Below are 27,550 nucleotides of genomic sequence, written 5' to 3' on the forward strand. Positions count from 1 at the left end.
TCTGCTGCGGGAGAAGAGCTTGTGTAGTCACTTAGAAGGTGGGACTTCTGAAAAGGATTTAAGCCCAGGTTTGAGCACACACATCTTTTCTCTGCTGGTTTCCTTGGCTGTCTGCCCTTGACTTATTTTGATTTGGTTCTATGTAATTTTAAAGTTTCTACCATGATCATTGCTGACACTCTGCTTTATGTCTTGCCTCAATTTCTTGGTGCCTTGGCACTTTGCCCTAACTCCTATGCCTAACTGTTTTTCTGTCTAAGATCTGTCACTTGTGGAAGAAGCTGGGAAAGGAGATTCCTCATTTCCCCCGTTTCCATGCTGCATGCTGATGTCAGGACCAGTTCCTAGGTTGGCCCCAGGATGAGTACATACTCTGTGAGAGAGACAATAGCTTTCTGACATGAGCTTAGTTCCCACCCACCCTTCCCCCCCCTTTTTTTTTTGTTATGTGTGTTAATGGTACACATATGGCTCTCAAGAGGTAATGGATAAAACTTGAAGCTCATCTAAGAGCTGAAGACCTTTGAAGGCTTCCACAAGTATTTACTGTCATGCCTGAGTGCTTCACAAGCACAAATAATGTAATACTTGAAACATCAGCATGAGGGAGGCAAGTTCCGCTCTTGCCAATGAACTGGTAGAAAACAAGTTCAAAGGGATTAAATTATTTGGCCTTGGTCACGCATGTCTTTTTCAGGACTGATGGAGAACTGACTCATAATTCCTAGATCATCAAATTCTAGAGAGACTTTGAGACACTGCAGTACCAAAATAGCTAATTTAGGTTGTAAATCCCAGTTCAGCAATTAAACCACAGGGCTATCTGATGCCTTGCTATGTGGACCACACTGTTGCCAATGAGACAGCCTCACTGCTTATTCCTACCTTCTAAGGTGGCAGCACTAAGCCATGTAAGGAACTGGAGTGAGGCACAATTAAAGCTCAACAAAATTTTGGGAGTCAGTGCAGCTAGGGGACTGGAGAGAAGTATAATACCATTATGCAATGTGCAAATGTACAGTTCAGGAGAAAACTTGGATATGCATTACAAGGGTTATTATTCTAATAAGAGCATAGCTGATGCTATGGAAAAAAACACACAACCGACTCAGCTTCCAAGAGGAGTGTAGTATGGATGAGCAACTGCTCACTGGAAAACAGCCAGGCTTATAATTTGAAATGATAATATGCAGCCACAGATTCTCATCTTTTTAGAGAGACCCTTAGCTTTGAAACATGCAGAACCACAGGATTCAAATCAGTTATTAATAAAACTTAATAATTAGGAGGGAAAGAGTATTATTTTTTAATTTATTCTGCCTTCATTAGAGAATCTATTGTTGAAAATTAAATCAGTGATTTAAATCCTTCCACATACAAACAGCCTGGTTTTAAATCCAGGACAACAGATTGCAGCCAACACTTTGTGGAATTGGGCATGCCTATATTAAATGCCTAGTCATATAAATAACACTTCCAGAATTAACCACTTAACCTCCACCACTTTGTGTTTTCTGTGTTGTTGGCATTGCTTGCCTGTAATATCATCAACTATTCATCAAGGTCCAGTTCCTTTCTACCAAGCTTCGCACTTTCCAGCTATGGAGACGTAAAAGCACATGCAGACGCACATGTACACCCACGCAGGTTGGCAGCAATCCAGTCTAACAGCAGGATGGAGGGTCTTGTGCTAAAATCCTTGTTTTTTCCTTCCTGGCCTTCAGGGGAAGGAAGAAGAAAGGCTTGAATGTGTATTTGCTCCTGTAAGCACAGGTAAGGGCAGAGCTGGGGCACCTCAGCCTACGTGTTTGCTGGGGCCAGATGTGGTGTCAGGGAACAATGACCTTCTGTGGTGCTCCTTGCTTCACACACTGAGCAGAAACTTGGCACAGTGAAGAACTTGACCCATGAATCTGTCTGTGAGGACTACGTAGCTTTTCATTTACGTACTGGTTGGGTTCATACTGAAAGTCAGCAATATAGAAGGGTGTTCTGCCTTTTTCATTCCTTTTCTTAGCCTGTATAATTTTTTCTGAGGTTGGAAAATGTTCATTTTTGATTAATTCCTGTTTTCTTTTAATTTCCTCTGCATGCCAATAGAAATAAGCAGTGCTTGTGCTTTCAAGCGGGAAGAAAAAGTAAATACAAATTATAGTACCCTCAGTTTCCCCTATACCCTTTGATGCTTTGCCAATGGTTTTCCTAAAAACCAGACAAGCTAATGCCACATTTCAGTAGCCTCTGTGAGCTGTTGAGGAGATACTTTGCCTTCTGTTCAAGGCCTAGACAAAAGGGGCCTAGGTGAGGTTTGCAAAACTTTCTGGGGATTTGTGTCTTCCTTGTGCTGCTTCCTTTTTCCTAACCTTGGAAATGAAGCCTTTCTGTGACAAGTTGGCACATCCTTAGTTTGAAGAGGGACACAAGATTTGACCCATTTTTTGCCTTTTTAATAAGGTTAAATGTTTTTTTCCCTTAGCCTTTTAGCTTCTTTTGACAGAACAGAAAGAAGAGCACTCAGGTGGATTTTTGTTGTTGTTGTTGCCATTACTTTTCTTTTTAGATTACTTTTCATAGCTGTGGTCTTTTGAATCTCTCCATATACATGTGTACTTCCTGCTGTTAATTTTGTTGTTTCAGTTGTCCAGCAATTGTTTTCCTCACATGAAATGAGGCTACTGCATGTTATCAGACTCTTCAAAGGGAACACAGAAGCCCAGTTAATGTTAGATGTTGCAATGTTTTTATTGTTCTTTTTCAGTATGGTTCACTAATGTGGTAGATACTTCTGTAGCACAAGGGATTTGCCACAGTGACTGCTAGGGCATTTCCTGAGATGCTGTAAACAATCCTACAGTCCCATTATGCTTTGTCTTTCCAGTGGCATGCCTGAAGGTATGCTGCACAATTGCCTGGACAACTTTTGCAATCTATTTTTGTTGTCTAGGTAATTGTTGCTGGGCTGGCTTTTTGGAAAGAGAACAGATTTTGGAAGGTCTTTGCAACCCTTCCTTATACAAGCTAACTAAAATAATTTTCTTTACAGTGACATTACAGTTCAATCCTCTTTCAAAGGTGTCCATGGAGAGAAGAGCACAGTCAGCAAGGGTTCTTCTGGACTAGCTTATGTCCCAGCCGAGCATTTATTCTGAATGTTTTAGCCATGAATTTTGCTTTTGGCCTGAGACACTTTGTATCTCACACTGTGACTGCAGGGTTGTCCAAACACGGTCTCCAGCATACCTTGTACTCTACTCTATGCCAATTTGTTGCTTCTACCTAATTTGTCTGATTTTAGATTGCACACTTCTTTGTTCAGGGAATGTTATCTTGTTCTGTACATACCCAGAACCTTACAGTTAAGTCACAGACTAGACCTAGGTTTTTAGATTTTCAATAAATTATAACAAGCAGAAGTTGAACAGAAGTTTAGCTTTTCCTTCTCCTACATTATATTATTCAGGAGGGTTTTTACTTAACAGTGTTGTCATCTGTGTTTCTTGGCACTGCTTCCAGCCTGTCTTTCTTCCTTAGCACTGACCTCAGCATTGCTTTCAAAGATAGGCACAGAGTTCCCTTTATGTCTTTGTTATGACAATAATCTATGTATGAAATGATAAAGATAATTTAATTCCTACTGAAATTCAGTGGCATTTTGGCACCTATCCATGACAGAAGCCTTGAAAAATTCAAGTCTACAAGCATAAACCAAGCACACTGATTAATATCGTAGCTCCCTTGTCTACTTTCTCCTTCTCCTCTTCTTCTTGCTTTTGCCCAGAGTTCATAATACAGTCATTTGTTTTTACTTGCATTTGCTTTTTTAAAGGAATGTATTTACCTTGACTGAACTGTAATGTTTAACCATGCAGGCTTTATATTTCATGGAGTTTTGCATCTTTTTTCATGGTACAGAGTATATAAATGTACTCCTGCTTTTTCTGATATTTTCAAACAGCTTCTGTATCATTTCCATTAACTTTAATTTCCGAAACCTCTCCTTCAGGCTGTTAATAACTAACTTTCTACTTTTTTTAATCACTTTTCTTGAAGCTGTGTGCCCTGGTCATATCCTTGGTTTGGTCCCCTTGTGAGGATTTGGAACTTAATTACAGTGTGTTATGGTCACTGCCAGCAGCTTAGTCAATTGCTTCCTGAAACAATTCAGTGCCAAGTCAAGTATCAACTCATAAATTCTTATGCACATGTATAATAGAAAGACACAGTTTTTCCACATTTTGTCTTTATGTGATATAGTTTATGCATTTTTTTTAAATATGCATAATCAAAGTATGTCTAGGCTGTGTTGCTATCCATTATTACGAGCTGAAATACTCAGCTTCATTTCATCCTTCTCAGACCATGGAAAGGACTTTATATTGGCCCTGGCTAGGAATCCAGAGTTTCCCATTTGTACTGTTCCCTCCTCAGTTTTTATGGCATGTTGTGAGTGGAGCGGGAGTGTACTGATCTTTAATAAACCTGGGTGAGTCCAGGAGAATGATTGTTAAGCTCTACAGTAGATATCAGAGCAGCTGCTTTCTTACCAACTGCATGAAATTTAACAGGAACAAGTGCCAGATTCTGCGCCTGAGATGGGGCCACCCCAGCTATATGTGCAGACTGGGGGATGAGATGCTGGAGAGCAGCCCTGCAGAAAGGGGCCTGGGGGGGTTCTGGTCAATGTCAAGTTGAACATAAGCCAGCAGTGTGCCCTGGCAGCTCAAAGGGCCAACTGCATAGCACTGCTAGCCTGTTGAGGGAAGGGGTTGTCCTGCTCTGCTCTGCTCTGGTGAGGCCTCACCTCAAGGACTGTGTGCAGTTTGGGGCACCACAGCATAAGAAAGGACATAAAACTATTGGAGAATGTCTTAAGGAGAGCTATGAAGATGGTGAAAGGTCTAGAGGGGAAGATGTATGAGGAGCAGCTGAGGTCCCTTGGTTAGTTCAGCCCAGAGCAGAGCAGGCTGAGGGGAGACCTCATGGGGGCCTGCAGCTCCCTCGTGAGGGAAGTGGAGGGGCAGGCGCTGAGCTCTGCTCTGGACAGGACCCAAGGGAACAGCATGGAGCTGGGACAGGGGAGGGTCAGGCTGGGGGTTAGGGGAAGGGTCTGCACCCAGAGGGTGGTTGGGCACTGGGACAGGCTCCCCAGGGCAGTGGTCAGAGCACTGAGCCTGTCAGCCTGTTTGGACAATGCTCTCAGACATACGGTTTGATTTTCAGGTAGTTCTGTGTGGAGCCAGGAGTTGGGCTCAATGATATAGAACAAAGAGGCTTTAAACTAAAAGAGGGTAGATTTAGATTAGATGTTAGGAAGAAATTCTTCACTCAGAGGGTGGTGAGGCACTGGCACAGGTTGCCCAGAGAAGCTGTGGATGCCCCATCCCTGGAGGTGTTCAAGGCCAGGTTGGATGGGGCTTTGGGGAACCTGGTCTGGTGGGAGGTGTCCCTGCCTATGGCATCTTTAAAGATGCCCACAGCATCTTTAAGGGCATTTCCAACCCAAACCACTCTATGATTTTGTGATCTTTATGGGTCCCGTCCAACTAGGGATAGTCTATGATTCTATGAGCTCTAAAGCTGCTTTAACTTACCTTAAGAGGTAATCACTGAGGTGGCATATACATGGATTCAAAACAATGTTTCAATGCCACTGTCTTTCTCAGCAGTGACAGAAATATGACAAAAAGAGATATGATTATGTTTCCAGACTAACATGTTTCAGATGCAACCCTACTTAAAACATGGTGATGCACCTATTGGTCTTTTAAAGAACACCCCCTATGAATTGAAATAAGGATCAAGAAGATAGGAGAGCAATAATATATCTCTAACCTTCAGATGCATTCTTGGCCTGTAGCATTACTGGACTAAGCAGACTTTTTGGGAGCTTGTAGTTGCTAGTAGCACAGCTAACCAGAAATACCTGTGTAACCTAGTTCTGACCAGAGAACAAAGCTTTCCAACAGATTCATTTACTCTTGATGCAGCATGCACTGCAGAATCTTTTGGAATACCTAGCTCCTTAGTGAAGAGCAAGAGTATATGGATTAGAAAAAAAGTACAGTGGGTGATTGCAAAAGCAGCATGCATTCAAGTAAGCCTAGTGATGATAGTGTCATAGTTTGATGTTTTAATAGTTTAACATGCAGATCTGAAGCAGGATTATTTAAAAATGATGGTCTTCTCTTGTGTATAGAGCACAAACAGGAGCCTGTTGAACAGAGTGATTCCCCATGTCACAGCTCCTTACAAAATTGGCTATGGTTGCTGAGGCAGGACCTACACCCAGGTTATGTAGATGTTTCATCTTGCCTCCTGCTGCCCCAGTTGCCAGTGGTTTTATCAGGTGTAAGTCTGCTGCATGACCTGCTTCTGATGCCATTGATGACTTTGGTATTGGCACCTGTACCTTGATTCCAAGGAAGTGTGGGTTTGTTATTTCGGTCCAAACTGCCTAGCTTAGTCGATAAAAACATTCCACATTGAACAGTGTTTAAAAAGGGTCCCAGTAACAAATTGGGGCTCCAGGAGTTTAGCAAGAAGTATTCATAAAGAAAGCAGCAATATTATATGAACTACTTCTTATGGTAGCAAGACATTTTGCAGATTTATAGCAACTTTGTAGCATTAAGATTATATAAGAGAGCAGAAACATTTGAGCACAGGGTCCTTCTTCTTCCTCGACTGTTAATCAGATATGTCATAACAAAAGATTAGCTGTGGTGTATTTCAGAGAGTATTTTCCTATAATGCAATACACTAGCCTGTCTCACATAGCCCTGGTCTGCCACTTGTATAACAGAGACCCACTACTAGCATGTTGCAGTGGGGGATAGTCACAATAGTGACTTTCTGACAGTGCAAGAGTTAAGTAAGCTCAGGTGAAAGTAAACTTAGGTGAAACTTAGGCATTCACTAGGTGATGTTCACTGACAGGGTCTGAGAAAAAGTCATCATTTGAGAGTTAATCAAGAGTCATTGTTCTGGCAGTTGTGGGCACTTCATGCCTGGCTTCCTGACCAGAGAGAAGATGGGTCAGGCTCTTCTGAGATGTGTGAAAGGGCAAGAGGGGTTAGGTTGCAGCAAGAGAGATGCTGATTAGGTACAGAGAAAAAGTTCTTCATCATGAGGGAGATGAAGTACAGAACAGGCTACCCAGAGAGGTTGGGGGATCTCCAACCCTGGGGATATGCAAAACTTGGGCAATCTGATCCAACTTTGAATTAGTGGATGACTTTGAAGTTGGAGCTGCTTTGCATGGGGAAAGGAGGGTTGCATCAGCTGGCCTTCAGAGGCCCCTTCCTGTCTAAATTACCTTGTGAGTCTATGGTTTTAAGTTTCTTAATTAGAAATAGAGTAGGGCCAGCAACAGAGCTTAGAAGATCATTTTTGTTCCCAGTGAGTGTAGCACCCTGCAAAGATCTGCAGAGCAGCTAATACCATAGACAGAGGAAAAGTGTACATGTTCTTGTAACACCTTTTTTATTGAGAGAAACTAGCTTCCAGAACTAATGCTAGGTCATACAGAGTGACCCTAATTCTTGCCAGAATTTGTCATCCTAGTGACTGATGCTGTGTAAAACTCTACCATCTCAGGCCTTTTCTTTTCAGCTAGGTATAAAAGGTGTTTATGTGGTACAGAAAGGAACCAATTAAAGGGTAGGGTTTTCATTTGTTTATTGATTTTAAAGCCAGAATCTCAGGTCCTTATTAATTTTTGAAGCAGTCTTGATTTGAGACAGGCCTCTAGTTAATGTCAGCGTATGTTTTTCTTGAGCAAGGATATCAGGACTAGAATCAGAAATCTTTTAGCTGAGTGAAGAATGGGTAAAAATTGAGAAGATTCTCAGGATTTGTTCCATACAGAATAGTTCCATACAGAATAGTTCCATACAGAATGGTTATTCTGTGGGGTTCACTCTGCTGCCTGGAATAATTTCTTAATACTTCCCATGAAGGACAGTCTCTCCATCTGTTGACAGAATAAATCAACTTTATCAGTACTTTATCATTTGCCTTTGTGAGTTTTCAGTTCATCCTATTCCAAGTAAGTCACCACTACAATTCTTTGATACACAGCTGGAACGTTAAAAGGCTCCAAAGTACTTTTTTTCCTTCCTTCCTATTATTATTATTATTATTATTATTATTATTATTATTATTATGCTAAAGAGTTTCTCGCAATCTTATAATGTTTCTGTAAAAATATGCACTGTCTGGCACTCCAAGCCAGCCCTGACAATCAGCAGCATAGATGACTCATTCTGGTTGTACAGAAACATCATAACTGCTGAGCATCAACACATTAGCTAACAACTTGAACAGCATCTTTCCTGCTGCAGCCTGTGCGCACTCGGAATGAACCACACTAAAGTGAGCTGCCAATTTAAAAAACCTTATGGTTGTGTTTTCATCAGAGGCTGGCACCCCTTGTGAGTATGCACTCTCAAACCAATGTCCCAAATCAATATGGCCTTCTCAAATCAATGTAAAACTGAAGGCTACCAAAGTACAGACCATTGATCTAGTAAGTCTGCCTGGCTGTTAGCTACTGGTAAGATACAGGTGCATGGCTGTGAAGTTGTCAGTGTACACAGGTGTTACATTGGTAGTTTCAAGACTTATAAAAGCACTGAGGTATTTCCCCTGTGCACATCTGATTTCCATTAATAACAGGAGTTACAGGCCATGCTGGCTGTGGACTGTCCCTTTTAAAGTTCAAATTTTTGTAATGTTCATAAATTTTTAGCCATTTTTTTCTGTTATCTGAGATTTTCATCTAATGACAAATTAAAAAAAAAAAAGTGAACAGAAGGCTGAAGAGTTCAGAAAACCTCATGAATGCATAGGATAAACCACAATTTGAAAGGAACACTTTGCTAAGCACACTTAGGTCTTACTGATTCCTTGGTAATATTTCCCTTTCTGAATCCTTTGTTCATTCACTTATCCAGACCCCATATGAGCTACATTTTTCCTCTTCTGCAGAAGAATTCATTTGACTTGGCTTCCAAGTATTTAGACAAATGTTGACATCTATTTATTTAAATGTGCATGCATGGTACTTATCAGAGGACAAAAGATGTGAGGCCTTTTGGCCTGTTGTTGGGAGATGTTATGGTATTATTATCTTTCATTAGATCACCTACCTAATTTCAGCTTGTAAATCCCTAATGACAGAACCTTTTCTGTGAAGAGCTGTTCCAGATATCACCCAGATTCCGAAGATGGGAACCTAATGGAAACCCTGCTGGGTCAAACAAGTGATCCATCCCGTATTCTGTCTCTAGCAGTGGCAATAAGAGACACTGCCTGAGGAGAGCACACAAGCCTGACCTCTTTCTGTGTTGTACTCCTCAGTCATCCGTGGTGGTTGGGCTAGGAGTGCTAGAGGCTACATCTCTACCTGTTCTCTTTAGTATCTGTTTTTAGAAGTCTTGGCTGTAACTTGTCTAACCCATGTATAAATCTGCTGGTACAATATGGCTCCACAAGTGTTTATGGCAACAAGATTACAACCTACTGTGTAAAAAATAGATGACTAATTTACTGTAACAATCACTACCTCAAAGGCAATAACACAGTTGCATTTTTAACACAGACCAGAAGTTTGCTCTACATTGGGCTACAGAAACATGGTACAAAATACTGATTCTTGTTCCATGGAGTCAAATATTTATTTAAATATTTGAGCATTTAATATTTCACCTTCTTGAGTGGAACCTCCAAATTACAGGAACCTTTGGGCCAGAAGGTGATGAGTGTCCATTTCAGTATCTTTAGTAATATTGATTCCTAAACCTGAACCTTGTCAAGGGTACATCAACATTATGCGAAAACATCTTTTGTCTTTGTGTTATCTTCTTTTTGTCGTAGACCATCCTGACCTCCATTAAGTTGCTGTAAAGGAAGGAGGCTCTAAGAGTATGTGGAGAATCTTCTTTCCCCGACTAAATAGCAAGGCCAAGAGATATGCTTGAAATGGGTAGCTAATATTTAACTTACTCTTCCCATGTCGCTGGGAGATGTGGAAAGAGGTGCTGGCCAGTGGGTATGTGCTTTGGAAAGCAGTTCTATCTGTGGGGTGTTTGGCACCGTGCTCCCCCTTTCACGCAGCACCTCTGTGTATTTTACAGCACGTCCTCCTGGCAGGCTGTTTATGCTGCCTCACAGAGAAATTCTAGATGTCTTAATATTTGACACAAAGGTTTGGATATCATTTTCCTGGCCAATATATAACATTAGCATAGGAAACAGTCTCTGCCCTGAAGAGCTTGCTGCCTAAGACAGATCCGCAACCTCTTTCTAGATACCCTGGGGTCATTGCTGGTACGGTCTGCAGTGCTTGCTCATTTTCCCCTCTCTGAGGCTAAGCGTTTTCCTTTCAAATCCTCACAAAAAAAAAGCGCTGTTGTCAGAACACGGAGAAACATCAGATTACAGACTTCACCTCCAGAGCTGCTGAATGTCGTGGCAGCCTTAGCCAAGCCCCGCCTGTTGACACAGCTGAAGTAATGGGCTTGTTCCATTTGGCTATCACCCTCAGCGCTATTGTTCCAGCCGCCAAAGGAAAAGCTTGCTGTGACATTTCAAACAAAATGAGTGGCCGTGCCATGTGGCATTGTTCTCCGCAGCACCAAGGACATCACCGTCGGGACTGCAGTCACTGCAACCTCTTTCCTGAGCCTGTGCGCTCCTGCCTGCCTGCAGCCGGCTCCCCTTTCCTTCTGCAGGTCAGGGTTTTGGTTAGCATCGTGGGACTCCCTGAGCCCCCTCTAGTGGATGCCTAATGCAGGCTCCAAGCTCTGGAGAAGGCAGGGCTCTGACTTTGAAGGTGGTGGTCTGTTTCCTAAAGGAAGTGTCAGGGAATGGACTGTCAGTAGCTGATCCTTTGTTTTTATTCTTTTAAAGGCCAAAAGTAAATCGGATGTATAGAACAGCTTTTTATGTCTGCTAAAGTACATGACACCAAGTACATTCATGGGAAATGATGAGATGGAATAGTTCTAACAGGGAGCATTTTTAAGTCTAGAAGTTTTATAGCAGTGGTCTAGTACATTTGTATCCGTGTTTTCATATGTGAATTAATTCTTTAAAGGTTTCATTTTATTTTATTTTTTTATTACAGCAAATGCCTGTGATCAACATGACCAGAATTATTTGCAATGATAACTTGAAATGTAATTTGATTTACAGTACGTTCATTTAAAATTTTACATTGACAAAGGCTTATAAAATCTCAGTCATCAGGAGCAGCACCTAAAATTATCCTCAGAGATGAAATAAGGGGAGTGGAATGGATTTTCTCAAGTGCTGAGGTCCCTTGGTAAACTCCTGCTTGTCAGAAGCATTTCATAGGGCTTGTTACTGGGACAAATTGAAGCACAAAACCAGAAAATGTTATCTGTTTTACAGACCAATTTGTCTGAAGGTGGAAACAAGTTAAGGAAGAGATATTTTAACTTTAGACGTATCTGAGCAAAATTTCAATCACTTGATTTTACAACAGGAATTAAATTTAAGAGTTTGTAGGATTTTTTTTTTTTTTTAGCTGTTTTATCTGTTTGGAATGTGCAAAAGTTGTTGGCAGATAAACTTGAAAGCATCACTGTGTTGAAGCTCTGCAATGTTATCACTCAGCCACAGAGATTACATTTTAATAATCTGTAATTTAGATTACATCAGTGGTGGAGGAACTCATGTTTGAAATGCATATTACATCTCAGCAGATAGTGGTGTCCCTTGCCTTGCCTTGCCTTCCCTTCCTTTCCCTTCCCTTCTTTTTCCAGGTCTTTTCTCAAATCAAGATGGACGGCTGTGACACTTTACCAGGACAGACTTGATGTTTTCCATCCAGTATCTGCTGCCTGACTTGTTCATGCATCAAATCCTATAGGCCCTGCTCCCCTGTGGAAGGCAGTTGAGGGCTCTCATTTTGCTCTTTAGCATCCCTTTCACTGCTGCCCCAAAGCTGATCCTCCAGCCATTCTCTGCTCAGCTTTCTCTCTGTTTAACCTTTCCTGAAATCACTTCACCTGCTCTTACTGCTGAGATTTGAGTGACTCATCTTGGAAGGTGACATGTGATACAAGTGACATTAAGATATTACAGTCGGCCAGTCCAATGTATGTCTGGACAGCCTGTGTCCATAATCATACCTCCGGAGAGAGCTGACAGGATGAGAAGCAATGCTGGCAGGTTGTATGAGCTGGTGTTACTTCAGTGTTCAAAGTGAGGGAGTACGTAACTCATCATTAGCGTGGTTATTCACACCTTTGTAGCAGATATTTGGTAACTGACTATAGATTGCTTTTTCTGCAGCTGACTTTTTTTTTTCTTTTTCTTGGGATTCCTGATGTTTATAATGGGAATCCATTTAGATAGACGTGCATAACCACAGGCATGCACATGCATACAAGCACTCAAACATGGAGGCTTTGTTAGCTGAAGTTAATTTCTGGTGTTTTTGTCCGTTTGTTTTAATTTCAATTACAAAACATATTTCTCTATTTGTCTATTTTCACTGCTTTGTTTTAGCTTCATCTAATGCACTGGAACTCCACACTGTACAGCAGCATCGATGAGGCAGTGGGGAAGAAGCACGGCATAGCTATTATTGCTTTGTTTGTACAGGTAGGTTTACTGTGCTGCAGTTGTTACCGTGCACTGTCATTTGTGTGAGGAAAAATAGTTCCTTTACATTTTCTTTCATTTTTAATGATTTCGTAAAATAAAACAATGTGTGACTGCTGGTATTCTATTTGAAAGACACGTCTCTGCCATGCCTCCTGTGCACATGCTGATAAGTACCTCTTGTTTAAATAGCATATTTAATGTATATTAGTTCAAGAAGGGGTGATATGTAGTCAAACCATCTTTTCTCTCTGCATCTGGCTGTAAGTAGACATCCACTCACCATGCCTGTGACGACAGAATGAGGACTGTCAGGAGGTGGAGGTGCTTCGCTGTCTCTGATATGTTCTTCTTTCCTGGCCTGCAGTGCAGGGACTGGGGAAATAGAAGAGAGGAGGAAAGAGGAAAAAAACAAACAAACTAAGAACCCACTGACCCAAAACCCAGTAGCAGAATTGTGCTTTTTTAAACACAGGTGCAAGCGTGTTTTTACACACAGCAGAAATGTGAGGCAGGATCCCATTACTTCTTCAGAGACATCAGACCGAGACTGTACTGAGTCTTTCTGAGTCTTTCTTCAGAGAAGCCTATGACATGGAGGCTTAAAGCTTGCTGGGAGAAGGCATAATGCAAGCTGGGAAGCTAGGCCCACAATCTAATTGCTGCTGAAGGTTTTTCAAGGACTGCATCGTATAAAGAAGACCATCAGTTTTACTCCTCAAGCACCAGTTTCTCATCCTCCTCGTGAAAAGTGGCAAACTGTTTTATTTAAATAGATTTATAGGAAAAGACTTAGAATTCATGCCTGGATCAAATGGTTTTTCTTCCACAGTGATATTAATTTGTCATATTTCATAACAAGTTTATGAATGCCTTTGAGCTTTACCTCTGTTTGAATTTAAAGCTACATTGGTTACAGCTCCAACACGGAGATAGGACTACTAAAAATGGAAGCTAGACTGTTTTCATTCTCTCAGTTTTGTATCCTGGAGGGCTGTGTCATAATTGCTTATGTAACTCACCTTCTAATTCTAGCAGAGGTAACCTTTGAGTTAGTTAGAAAGTTATATATAAGTTCTTAAACAAATATGAAACTTAAATGATACATTTTCCCTTTCTGGTCTCTCTCTGTCTCCGTAGTCTGAAGCATTCCAAAGTGCATTTTCATCAGCCAGGAAAGGCTTCATATAATTAAAATTGACTAAGGAAGAAGAGTAGTTATGCTGTTTATTAAAGGAATGAGGAGAGGAAATTCAGTGACCATTTCCCACTGATGGCATGGAAATATAATAGTTTTGCACCACAGTTCTCAAATGCATCATTTAAAGGTTAATGAGAATATTTTCACCGTCTTAAGTGACAGACATTGATGCAATTTAGAACCTACATTTTTGAAGTGATTTTGATATCTTCGACACACTTCAAAGGTTTTAAATTGAAAACCCATTCTGAAACAAAAGAAAACCCTTTTAAATTACTAGAAATAAAACCTACCTTTTGTTGATGTTCAATTATTTTCTTCTAGTATCTACTTTTCCCTTTTTTTTTTTTTAAATAAAAATCCAAAAGCCAACAATTTTTTCAGCATCCAGCTGTTCTGCTCTCTCTCATTCGCACTTAATTCTTCACGTCATATGTGAACATGTTGGCAAAGAAATCAAGTGGAAGGCCATTCTGAGTCTTTCTACTTTGCCAATGCTACTTAGAAAGTAAAAGCTAGGGTCTTTAGGTGGGTGATTTAGATCAGAAGCAGCTGAAATCAGTGTGCAGAGTGAACAGTGTTTATGGAAACTGGTTTCTTTTGAAAGCTTTAAAAAACATTCTGTAAAGACAGTGCTGCAGAGAGCCATGCTTTTGCCTGCAAAATCCCAGGGATGCTGTGAGGGAGGGGATCTGCCATTCTGCACTCTGCAGGCAGGAAAAAAACTCCCCTGAGCCTTAGAGACATGTTGAGCCAGATTTGCTGCACTGTGGGAACAAATTCAAAAAGTGTCTGTCGTGTTTGTTCACTCTGTTCCTTTCTGTGTACTTTTCTGACAAAAACTGGTAAGGACAAACTGTATCCTTGGCATTTATATGTCACAGAGCTGCATTATTTTGAATTTACATGCAGTATATGCTGCAAAACAGGCCTAGTCAAAATTTACCAGTCTTAACTGTGACTCTTTTTCTTGCTCTGTCAGTTTTTGTCTCTGCTTTAAAGTTATTCAGACCTTGTTAAATTTTGGCTGATGCCTTTATAGTAATTTCATTGTTTGGAGTTGCCATGTATCAGTGTATTTGGTTAATACAAGGTTGGGTAGCTTAAGTAAAAACAAGTACAGAACTTACTGTTCTGGTTGACTTCTGTGTTTCACAATTTCAGAAATAGCAAAACACTGAAATTCATCTTTGCTGTTGTATTTCAGATAGGAAAAGAACATGTAGGCCTAAAGGCTGTAACTGAAATTCTTCAGGACATCCAGTACAAGGTAAGGCATCAGCTGAAGAAATGTTTCCTTCACAGGCCAGAGATGAAGTAAGTGAGTGAAGGATGGATATGAAACCCCGAGGCCAAGAGAATGTTTTCAGACTCATTTGTAGTAAAACCACCTGTGAAAGCCATAGTTCAGTGGCCTGTATCAAAAGCTCAGTATTTTACAGTATTTTCAGATAATATACAATCTGTGTGGTTAACCTCCTTTGTCTGATGTCCAGAATGTTTGATCTCCTACACTAGCAACTGATTTCAAGTACTGCCTTTCTAGTGATTATGGAGTCAGTGTGACTGTAAGCACTGCAACATGCTTAACGAACACTAGTAACAGCATCTCCAAACTTTTCTGGTTTTAATTCATAGAGGGAAAAAATAGATAAACACCTGTATTAAGTTGCAGTGGGAAATCAGCAAAAACACAGTGCTGCCTTGTCAGGTGGATTATGTGTTGGGATGCTGAAGAACAGATTAAAAACATATCTAGATTGAGGAGATCTGAGTGCTCTCCAGGATGCTGTCTAATACTATCTTATACTATCTTGGGCAAGCTACTTCCATCTCTCTCTGCAAAATGGGAATAATCATACTTACCTTGATTTTAAAGCAATTTGAGATATATTAATGAAAAGTTCTATATTGTTCTGGAGAGACTAGCCATTCACTTCAGTGGGTGCTGAAATGTAGAAAAATGAGAAGCTGTTATGAGAATTTTTAGGCAAATAATATATGGTAAGCTTCAGTCATGATGTTTAATATTACAGACTAATTGTTTATGAAGGTGACTTTGAAAACATTAGTGTACAGAACTGTGCAGTTTCATTACTGAAGACACAGCCAAGTAGATGAAGGTGGTGGGAAGCTTCATCATTATGAGCATTTTATACTAGTGGCTTTTGCAGGGCCAGCATCAAACTGACTTTCTGCATACATAAAATGTTCTTGCCTTAAATAGGTGAATCCAGTATTTAGTGTTTTCTAGATCAGTCAAGGAAAAGCTCGCTTTGTCCCTTGTTTTTTTCAACTCATTTTGTGTGGAACCCCTGAATTCCATGTAGAGAAAGTATTTTAAGGCTGGGCCCTGGAGGGAGCACAAGTACTAGAGGCAGAAAGTTAACTAATTGCTGAGATGATCTTAGAAGTAAAACATGTATTAAAACAAACAAACAAACAATGAAATCCACAACTGTTTGTGTACTTGCAAGGACAAACACAGTGATGATTAAATGGGGAATGTTAATGAGGTTGCTTTGCACAGGAATTCAAGGTTTAACATTAGCAAACACACAGTGTTTTGCATTACCATTCATCATCATTTTAATAAGAAACTAGAGATGAGATTGATTTGTATTCATTTTTTCAGGGAAAGTCCAAAACTATACCCTGTTTTAATCCCAACTCTTTATTGCCAGGTAGGTGCCTTTACTTATTTCTGTATGGGTGGATTACTAGCTAATTGCAGAGGCTGAAACAATCTCAATCTAAAGAATAGTCTAACTGCAAACCTGAGAGTGTATCCCATCAGGTGATAATGCATTTTCCACCTAATGGTGCTAATAGGAGTAGGGAAGAAGTCCCTTTTGAACTTGGGATAAATTCACACTTCCATCATGCGAGTGGAGTATGATATTCTAGTCAGTGTCCTGCTGGCAACATTGTGGCTAGATTTCTTGATGATTTGTTATCCCTCCTAGGGGGAGAGTGATGTGTAATCCTTTCTCTACTTCTGCATGAAATATGAAGATGATTTCCTTAAATAGAGGCTTGTTATAACTTCAGAAAATGTTAGGTTGCCCCTTACCAAGTTAGTGTTTTGTAAGCAACAAAAGACAATGCCTTAATGCAATGGCAGTTGTATAGGATACGGGGGGTAGTGTCAGTGGGAGGCAAATTCAAATTCATATAGCCAAGGGTAACAATAAGAAAAAACACTTACTCCACCTTGTCTTGAAAAAAAAGTGACTTTAAAAAAATTCATTTCTACAAAACAAATATTTCTGCAAGGAATCTTTTGAGCTAAATTTCATGCCATAGTAGCAAGATATTTAAACTAATTTTCCAAATAACCGCGGTCTATATTAAAATTTTAATTATATAAAAAGAATGTGGTTTATGTTGCAAAGTCAAGTGCTCAGCATTTAGGAATTGCAGGAATTAAGGCTGGCTGCCTGTGTCCATTCATATACATGCATGATAATACATACTTTACCAGAATTTATTTTTACAGGACCCCTGCCTCACAGTTCCTGATGCTGATCAAGTCACATAAGCCAAAATTTTCATAAGTGATCTCTAATTATGTGTTCCTCATTTTCTAGGTGGCCGACTTGAGATCATGGGGTCTGATTTGCAGAAGTGCTGAGTGCTTACACCTGCAACTGAAGTCAATGGGAGCAGTGCTCTGACTGCATTAAGTGCTAGAAAGTTAACTACTCTGAGAAATCAGGTTCTAAGCATCTCATATTGAACACTTCAAATGAATAGATGCATTTGATCTTAAACTCTCTTTGCCTCAGTTCCCCAGCTTTAAAAATTGGGAGTAGTCTGTCCTTTCTCACCACACTGGGGTGCTGAAAGGATAAACTTACATATATGAAGCACTCAGACACTGAAGAAATGAGTGCACTAGAAATGAAAAATCAAGAAAATTAGTCTTTCTAGGAAGCAGGGTTTGAATAGCATGGGAAAAAGAAGACCTAGGACCATATATTATGCTGAGAAAGCCAAATATTAGCTGCTGCTTTTCAAGATAGAATCATCCATCTTTGCAAAAAAATGATGAAAGCTTCTCTAGAAAATTCATATGTGATCATGTAATGAGACAGTGTCATAATGCGTGCACAGGATGGGCTGAATTAATTCTTGCAGTTCTTAACTTTGAGTGCTTGACAATGCAACTTTCTTGCAATGGATTTGCTATGTAATTCCGTAACTGAGAATGAAAATGATATCGGCAAACCAAAATCCATTCACTGACGATCACAGGCCTCTTTAGCAAGATTTAATTCTAAGGACATTCCTCTTAGCTAGTAGTGAAACAGCAGTAACAGGTTAGGTCAACCAAGCAAGTTTATTCCAGTTCCCATCCCCCCATCCTGTCCTTGTCAAGCTAGTCACAACCTTCCCCTGGCTCTCCATGTCACAATTAACTACTCTTTGTCTCCAATTGCTCTCTAGGTTTGTTTCTTTTCCCCTCTTTTACAACCAAGCAGTTTATTCTACTTTAGCTGAGTCAGGAAGTCATTTATGACTATGGCCTACAGCAGCAAAGGACAACCCTGTGTAGTTTCAGTTAAGTGCAGTGTGACTGGAATGTCTGGGCAATAAAAACTGAAATAATTAAAATATGTTGTATGTAAAATTAAAACTCTGCTGAGATAAACTGTTGTATGTTTTCATGAGAGACAACAGAGTAATCTCTTAAATAAATACTGAGTTTTTTCCAGTGGAGTCCAGCTCACTTTCCAAAGCTAGCAGGCACTAGTGCATCTCAAAAAATATGTCACCAGAATTATGAACTGAAAAGTTTGATTTGGGCTGTTTTCACTGTTTTTGTTTTTCTAAAAAGTTAAGTAAATTAATCTTCAAGACATATCCTAAATGTAGAATTAAGTCACAATTTTACATATCCCCTCTACCTTCAAAATGGGATGCCTCTTAACCCTAACGTTTTCTGCTTGTTCTAGGGATAAGGGATTGATATTTTAATCCAGCAGTGAACATCAAGCTCCATGCAATAGTGGGTTTGAGATTCTGCATGACCAGAGTGTTGAGAAGAAATCCAATTCCTCCATTTGTTTTTCAAACGTGGAGCTAGGCCCAAAGGAGAGCAGGTCAAACAACAGTTATTGCAGTAGAGAATGTGGAGTTGTGAAAGCTGGAGGCTCTTTCCCAAGATATGGTTTATTTGCTCTGTTAGTTTAAGGAGTTGTGCTCATGTTATTTGCCATGTCTATAAAGTGGCATTTTCATCTTTAAAACATTCATCTACAGGGAGAAGTTACTGTTATGTAATAGCTGTGTGCTCATGTGCAGTCATATGAGAAAGCATTGGACAGTGCTTGGCAGGTCGTAAATTCACACCTTACCTTACTGCATACTAACTTCATCATAGGAGCAAGCCCATGGCTATCATAAGTCGTCATAATTAAAAGACACAATCCTTTTCCTTAGTGTCATTAAAATTCCACGTTTCTTTTAATTTCAGATCCTCTCCTGCGTGACTACTGGGTGTATGAGGGCTCCCTCACCATTCCGCCCTGCAGTGAAGGTGTCACCTGGATATTATTTCGCTACCCTTTGACTGTGTCCCAAGTGCAGGTAACAGCTGTGCTTAAAGTGACCTTGTAATATGGTTATGAGCTAAAGGTTATAGCGTGCAAATATATATATCAGGGCATTATATTTGTTCTCCATGAAGATCCCATTAGATCAGTACATGGCTTTTCAAGTAAAGGTTAAGCCTTTTGAGTCACTGAAGGCAACGCAAAGGTCAGAGATGAAAAACGTTATCATTTATAATCTGCATTTAAAATAATTCTGTATTTAAGTGAAAGAAAAAGAAAGAAGTCAACAGGCAAAAGAAATTCAGTTCTTTGTAATTGTAAGCTTTCATATATCATTGCTTTTTGATGTTAAAGGAACAAAAAAGCTCAGGGAGATACTGTGTACTGTGTCCCAGAGAATGAAAAATGTTAACATTGTACAAGCTAGCTATATTGTGTTCAACTATATTTAACTCGCCTTGATGTTTTTTAGTTCTATTTTATAATAAATGTCAAGTGGAAACTACCTGTTTAAAGTTGATTTCACATATATGTATTTTTAAGTATATTTTTTGTAATATCTAACAGTCACGAAAGTATTTCTATATAAGAAATTTCAAGCTTGTCAACAAATAATCCCAATAAAACAACGAAAACTTCCAATGATTATTCTCCTGCAGTCTATGAGACCCACCTGGAGAAATGTGGGTATATTTAAGTGAAACTATCTAAAATCCTTGAAGCTGAGTGCATTAATTTTTATTTTCTCCACTGAAGGATGTGCAAACAGAAGGGAAAAAAGCATAAAGGTGATAAATTTGTATTATTTCAGCTTTAATAATCTAAAATTTTGCTATAACCCCAGCAGAATATTTTAACATACCATTTTAAATCAGCAGTTTGTTTTTTTTTTCCCACTTGAAGAGTGGATTCTGGTTCTAATCATAGGTTAAAAGTGATAGTTCCCAATAAGCTTAATTGTATGTTACCTGCCAATTAAATGTATTTTATCAATCACTAATCTGTTATTTATTTATTTATGAAAGGATAAGTCTTACGGCTGCTTACTACTAAGTAAATGGAAACAGAACTCTGTTGGCACTATTAAATTCAGAATAACTTTTAAAAACAGTGCATTTTGTAACGTGTCAGCTAATTGGTCAGATATAGTATGGATAAATAAGAGGACTTAATCAAAGGTGTAACAATCATAGTCGTTAGACCGACACATTGTATAACATTTTAGTTCATGTTAGTTACATCTTTTGTATTCTTTATTCTTTTATAATCCAGTCAGTGGACAGAGGAGGGTATAGTTCAAGCCATGCATTTTCCGGGAGACGATGTGGGGGAATTATGCAGAAAAATGAAACTTTAATTAATGTTTATGTTCATTTACCGCAAGAAAACAAAATGTTGGAATGTGGTATGAAGGGGATAAATCTCCAGAAAAGAAATACTGTGCAGTGGTGTAACAACCTGTGATTCAGTACTGCCTTCTTGCTTTGATTACTGAGCACATCTTGCTTACCTTTCTTTAACAGAGAGGCTCCACTATATAAAGTGTCTGGGGAAAAGAGAGGGATGCATTACTATGACCTGCTGTGGCTGAAGGGTAAATGGTCTTTACTGTTGCATTACCTTGGTTGGTATAAACTCAGTCCAACGAGAGCATTGCAGTGATGAAGGGCTCACAAGTCATGGAAGGGCTTTGGTGACAAGACCACCCTGCCACTGACATAGTGTGCAGCAAAGATGTGTCTCTGGAACAGAGAGAGATTGGAGTAGACATGCCAAGATGATTCACAATACATGAAGAGATTTGGCAAACCTGATTCCTGGAGTTTTATTACTGACTTGTGTGGGAAGGAGATCAAACCTTGTCTGAAAAGCCGCATCCTGAAGTATTCTTTTTGCAGATTCCTGCCCTGCTTTTGTGTTTTTATCATCCTCACTTATCTTACATTTAAATATACAGCACAGAAAGAACTGCTTTGACTACTTTTGTAAGACCCCTTACCCATGAGGTACACTGCTGGAATACAATGCAAGAAAATAGAAAAATCTCTTCCATTAGGCCAGCAAAGAGCAGGAGGAAAATTGAAAAAGACTTGCTTGTGCTTCTCTCCACTATATATATATACTTTTAATAGGACATTTGTGAATAATGTGCTTTTTATTCACTGAAGCCCAGAACAAATACATTGTCTAAGCCAGTCAGAACAGGGGTTTTACACAATGGTGAAGTGAGGAGCTGTTGTTCTGCTGTACTCATTGTCAGAGTTAACTGTTTTTGTATTGAATGGCGAGATCTCTGGTCCTTTTGTCTACTTCATTCAAAGTTGAGTCCTAAAGGGCAGAAATAGTAACTAGCATTTGAAACTGGAGTGGGAGTTGTGCACAATTAGTGTAGTAGTCTGTGAAATAAAACAATCTGTGAAGTTCATGGTATTTTATTCACTGAGAGACAGGTCTGTTTTCTTGGAAGGTGTGATGAAGGCATGTGAAATTCTCAAGTAGAAGGTAATACTTCTGTTTCTCACGTAAAATAAATGTTCATATAGAAAACTTGCAGATAGTGTTTGTTTTGTGCGTTTTACTCTTCAGCAAATATTTAAGTAAAACAGAATAAAGCAATGTTCAGAATCTGACTATTGGGAAGTGGCAAAAACATTCTTGCAAAGTTCTCCAAAATATAAGCTAACTTTATTTTCACTCAGTAGAAAAGTGATTGTTAACATTATGGAATTACTCTTTCACTTTGCTTCTGAATTTCAGTGTGAAAAGTAGAGTCATACTTTGGGACTACTGGGTGTAGATGGCTATTCCTGTTAAAAAATGTGTGAATATTCAAGGATTTTTATCTGTGTGCCTCTAGAGTATCTATATCCTCTACAGGGTGTACTTTACAGCATTGTCATGTGAGGGGTTGGCATAAGATGGTGAAGAGGAAATAGTAAATGGTTCCGTATTAGATGAAGCAGTATGAATAGGGCACACATATTGTCTTTTCACATGGAAATTTAATATGAAAAGTACCATCAGCACAGCTAGTGCCCTTTTCTGACAAAACCACTTCTCAAAACTGAAGCATGCCACCAAGTATGTCACCAAGTCTCTGACAGTGGGGTCTGAACCATGATATGAAAGATTGAGCAAGGAGACTGGTGGGCTCAGAAGCAATTACCCCTCCAGAGTGGGGCTGCAATTCCTGACTTCCCTGAAGAACGGACGTGGGGATCCAATCAGTCTTTTCTGACTGAAGAAACTGGAAACTGCTTTGTGAGGAATACCTCCTGGAGAAAGATTTCACTATAGGGACTGGGGCAGAGCATTTGTAGTTGCAGTAGTAGATAACTCACAAATGCCAGGTTTGCAGAGTCTGCTCTTCCCTATCCTTCATCTGTGTTTGTTTGAAGTATTTCATTTTCAAAAGATCAAACAAAAGACACATTCCTGTAAAATGCCACTGCCTCTTCTAAAACTACAATTATTTCAGACTTCCCAGAGTTGATTTAGTTTAGTGATGGTGAAAGACGGTACAATACTTATTTAAGTGATTTAACAGCATTTGACTCCTGAAGACTTTTTCAGTTCTGAAGCCTGTAGTGGGTTTGTTTTCAGTTTGCTTTTGATAAACATTTAAAAACAAAACAAAACACACACACACACACACACAAAAACAACAAACAAAACAACAACCAAACAAAAAACACACAACAAACAAACAAACAAACACAAAACTTCCAAAATAGGAATCTGCTTCTGAAAGCATTTTCAAGGACCTTCTATGGTTCTTTCTGTTTTTAATCTTTTCAGTCTAAACTATTGCTTTATATCTCAGCTGCAAGAAGCAGAGCAACATTCATTTCTAAGCACACTGGCTTTTAAGGAAAAAGCAGCAGACCAAAACTAGCCTCTAAATCAAATATAAAATATATAAAATATAAATCAAAATAAGTCTGTATCATTTCTGCTTTAGAGTGGAAAACAACAATGAAGGTGATTGTCATCCATTGCAGAAAAAAAGTATTCTCTGCAAGCAATATAAGAATAAAAATGTCATTACTTAGTTTAGTACCTCATTTCCTTTAATTCTGGAATCACACTTGCATTCTCCCTTTAACCCTTCATAGGGTGTTTTTCATGGAGAAATTCATTCTCTGCAACCTCTTAGATGATAAAATGATTAAATACTTCAGGGTCCATTTTGCTTTCTGTATAGTTTCAGTTTCAAGTTCCAGCTGAGCTAATAGTGAGACACGACAGGGTGGGTGCTGCTACAGAGCCTCTGCCTAGAGGAGTCAGCCTTCAACTACATTTGCTGTATCCAGCTAAGGTAGCTTGACAATATGCCAAAGCAAAAGCAAACGCAGTTTTTGGAGTAATTCTAATTACATATTCAAAGGACTAGACACAGCACTGTTGAACAGTAAGGTATAATGTTGCTGAGAGGTGCATTGGTTTTCTTAGCCTTATGTCACATAGAGCTTGATGCTTATAGGAGGGATGAAGATGGAAGCTCTGACACTGTCCACTACATCAGGTTAGAGTGAAATCTAAAAAGAGTCTGCACACCAAAAATACATTATTTTGGACCATTTGAAATGTTTTATATTGATTTTTGATTATATTTGATTTATATGTATATATATTTAGCACCTATACCTACATAACTTTTGAAGTGATATTTCCTTTTGATTTCAAGAAATAACATATTGTTATGTATAAGATGTCACAGACTTCCTCTACAGTTTAAAGCCTGTTTAAAATTCTCCTGGTTTAGCAAATAATTTTAATTTAAATGAAGCAACAATTTCACACAATAAATAAATCACTGGAAGAAATACAAAAGTTTCCTGTTGACTGAGCTATTCCTGTACTTCTTTGAGGAAGACCATAATGATTACTTTAATGTCACAACTGTGAGGTTGATTTCATGGGGATGTAATCTACAGTGGGTAAAAGATGATGGATCCCAAAAGAAATTATGAAAGCACAAAGGATATGTTTGCTAAACCACATGCATAGAAGTTCTTATTTTTCTCTATTTTGACAGTGCTGATATATAGATATAATGATGTTAGCATATGGTATCTGAGCGCTCCAGGTTTCAAAGCTGCAGAAGTGACAGGAAAAGTTGATTTCAATCATTAGTCCCATAACAAAGAATGTATCTCAGCTTCTTCATGTCTGTTTTTCTGCCTTTCAGATAGAGGAATTTCGTAGACTGAGGACACATGTTAAAGGTGCAGAACTTTTAGAGGGCTGTGATGGAATCCTAGGAGATAACTTCAGACCAACTCAGCCACTTAGCGACAGAGTCATCAGGGCTGCATTTCAGTAGCAGAAAAGGAAAACCAAAAAAAATCAATTTTTATTTAGGTAAGTAAAAGCTTAGCAGAAATATCAAAACTTTGAAATAATTTTCATAGGGGAGATATTGCCAAAGGAAAAAATGAGTCAATTTCAGCTAATATTATGACATATTTTCACAACTATAAAGTTTGACACTACTGTTTTATTTTATCCTGTGGCATAACACATTGGTTTACCTTTCTGAAATGCCAATAATTGGAATAATAGGGTTCTTTACTGGCTGGAATCTAGTATGTGATTTAGTGAATTAAAATCTATTGGCTTCAGTAGGCAGTTGTAGGCAAAGTTAGTTCACAGTTACTTCTTGTAGCTTTAAGTTTCTCCTACTGCAATGAGCAGGAGCACATTATGCCTAGGGTTATGTGATAGATTTCCCTACTTCTAAAGGACACTGATTTCTTACTGTTTTAAGACCAGTCACTGGTGAATCTTGTGATCTAGTGTTCTATTAAACAAAGTACTAGTTACTAGTTCTGGAGGCCCTTTGGAGGCCCTTTTTTTTTTTTTTTTTTTTAATCCCTTTTTCCTGTTTTAGAATGCTGTACTTTCCCAACCAAACAATGAATCTTGGGCAAAGCCAGTGCAGATACAAGAGGAGATAGTTAAACAACTTCAGTCATGGCTGATTTTTCATGTTACATCATTCCTCAAAGTAGTTGCTGCTTCTTATCCTCAGTGATGCTTTTTTCTTTCATTGGCTCTCAGAGCAAGGATGACTTTGGATTCAGTACAGAAGAGCTAATACACACGTGAACTTGTATTATCCACACATGAGTTATTAAAACCACCCCTGTAGTATTCCCCTAGCTTCTATCAATTAAAACATAAATTCCCTTAGTACTCAACTGTTACTCCTAAAGCTCATTACACTTAGGTAATCAATGCTTTACTATAATGAAAACCCTGGTAATGAGATTCTTAGAGTTAAAGAAAATTTGCTATCAAGACAGCTAGTTACCTTGATCAGTCAGACACCAACATTTATGGTTGTTTTTGTAATAAAGTGGTTCCATTTTGATACCAATAGTATGAAAGCTAACCTGGAAAATATTTTTAAAAAGAATGAATCTGTTCACTTACTTTCTTTAGTAAGTCCTGCTACTTTTTAGCATAATAGAAATGTTCATCTCCTACTCTAAAATAAACTTAAAAAAAATAAAAACCATAGGGTACTCTGTTTTACTGGTAGAATCTATTATATAAAGGCATCATTTTTTCTATCTGCACATTTCTTCAAAGCCATATGCTTATAATAGAAGCAATTCTTCCAGAGTTTCACCTGGAAGCATGCTGCTGAAAGGTTTTTGATATACACTGTAGGGTACAGACATTTATTTGTACATTAAACTCATGCACTATCTAGGTCAGTGATGAAACTGCCTGTTTCACTTCAGGCTCTGTTGTGGAGTTAAACTTCAGAATATGCTCTGGATCCCATACCCAACTTCATATAAAGTTAACAAATGATCAGGCAGTAGATAGCACCTAAAAGAGATTAATAATTAAGTGCTTCCAAAAACAGATCTGTTAAAAACTAGTGGGAAGATTATCTTTCCCTCTGCACTTGACAAAGTATTAAGTGGTCTGGGACAGTGGCCAACAATTTAATGTTCTTTTGATATAGTGTAAGCATTCAATATAACATATGCATCTAAATATTTTAATGTGTTTATTTGTATTTTATAACTCTATTTAATATTAGCATCCCAGAAGTTAAGTAAAGAAAGCAAAATACTAGTCCTTTTATTAATATTGCTTTCTCATTCCCATATTTAAATTTGGGCACATCCTGAAGCCCAATTCTCAATTACATAGTTCTCTGCAGTCACAGAATGTCGTCACTTTAATCTTGAAATAGATGATTCAAATTCATCCAGGCTTCTGCATTAAAATTACGTGGGAAAATCATAGCAATATTAAAGTACAATTTTTCCCAGAGAATGAATAATGCCCTCAGGCCAATGCAGGTAATTCAGGTCTCTAACAGTGAAATTACTTGACACTCTGACTTTGAATTTTAAGCATCAAAGAGCTTCCCTTTACAATGCTGGAACTGAAATGTGAAAATTTTCCTTTTGCTTTCATGTTTGAAATTTTATTACATTTGTCGATACTTTTGATGAATTGTTATAAATAACAAGATTTATCTAGGCTATGCTTCACAAAATAATCTGCAGTTTTGATTCCCAAATGATGGAATTTTTAATGTGAAATGCCAGTGTTCACTGTTGGGTTGTGTTAATTATAGACTCTTAAACACTGAGAAAGAACTGTGACTCTGAGCATTGTGTAGCCCACAGAAAAATCTCTTGATCGCCTCTCTTCTGCACTTTCTCCTCGGAAAAGAAAATAAACAGTCTTACCTATTTTGTTGTGGTTTTTCTCAGACTGTTCTCTCCAGGTGGAAGGTGTTGAGGAACAGTAGCTCCCCACACGTACCTCAGACATCCTCAGAAAAGATAACTCCCCTCCTTCCTAGGAATGAGTAATGGTCTTTCAGCTGGGGCTTCTAACACGGGTTATGAAGACCCAGTAGCGGATGGGGAAGTAATAGTTTGCAGAGTTGGATCTACATAATGATTACTTACAAGAGAAAGTATTGCTTGCTTTCAAAAAGGAGACTGCCTTTTATTTTAAAGGTCTGGTATGTCTTGAGTATTACAGTTACAAACACTTCTTTTCTGACATGATGCCCCTCTGCCAAGACTGCTGGAACTCCTGTCTGTAGAGCTTTCAATATTTTCTCTTTCATTTCAAGCCAGTGTAATGCAAGCACTCAAAGAACCTTGAGAAACATTAT

The 27,550-nt window shown here is 38.8% G+C and overlaps 1 protein-coding gene and 1 long non-coding RNA gene across 3 annotated transcripts in view; one reads left to right on the plus strand and one right to left on the minus strand.

The window, feature by feature from the left end:
* The window catches only part of CA8 (carbonic anhydrase 8), a 48,490-nt gene that overhangs the window by 12,425 nt on the left and 8,515 nt on the right, over positions 1 to 27,550 (plus strand). The window contains exons 4-8 of one of the 2 annotated variants that reach the window (XM_027452276.3): positions 12,538 to 12,633; positions 15,042 to 15,104; positions 16,470 to 16,518; positions 19,314 to 19,426; positions 24,584 to 24,756. In XM_027452276.3, coding sequence (XP_027308077.1) covers positions 12,538 to 12,633; positions 15,042 to 15,104; positions 16,470 to 16,518; positions 19,314 to 19,426; positions 24,584 to 24,718 — 456 coding nt within the window. In that variant the 3' untranslated portion in view covers positions 24,719 to 24,756. The remainder of the gene's footprint in view (positions 1 to 12,537; positions 12,634 to 15,041; positions 15,105 to 16,469; positions 16,519 to 19,313; positions 19,427 to 24,583; positions 24,757 to 27,550) is intronic. The other variant, XM_027452277.3, reaches the window with a different exon arrangement.
* On the minus strand, positions 7,593 to 27,496 carry LOC140001865 (uncharacterized). The gene is made up of 4 exons (XR_011807492.1): positions 27,114 to 27,496; positions 15,701 to 15,782; positions 12,917 to 13,008; positions 7,593 to 7,972 (listed from the first exon to the last, which is right to left on the minus strand). It is a non-coding gene; the product is annotated as an uncharacterized lncRNA (long non-coding RNA).

This window comes from Anas platyrhynchos, chromosome 2 (genome assembly GCF_047663525.1).
Source record: "Anas platyrhynchos isolate ZD024472 breed Pekin duck chromosome 2, IASCAAS_PekinDuck_T2T, whole genome shotgun sequence".
NCBI classification, from domain to species: Eukaryota; Metazoa; Chordata; class Aves; order Anseriformes; family Anatidae; genus Anas; species Anas platyrhynchos.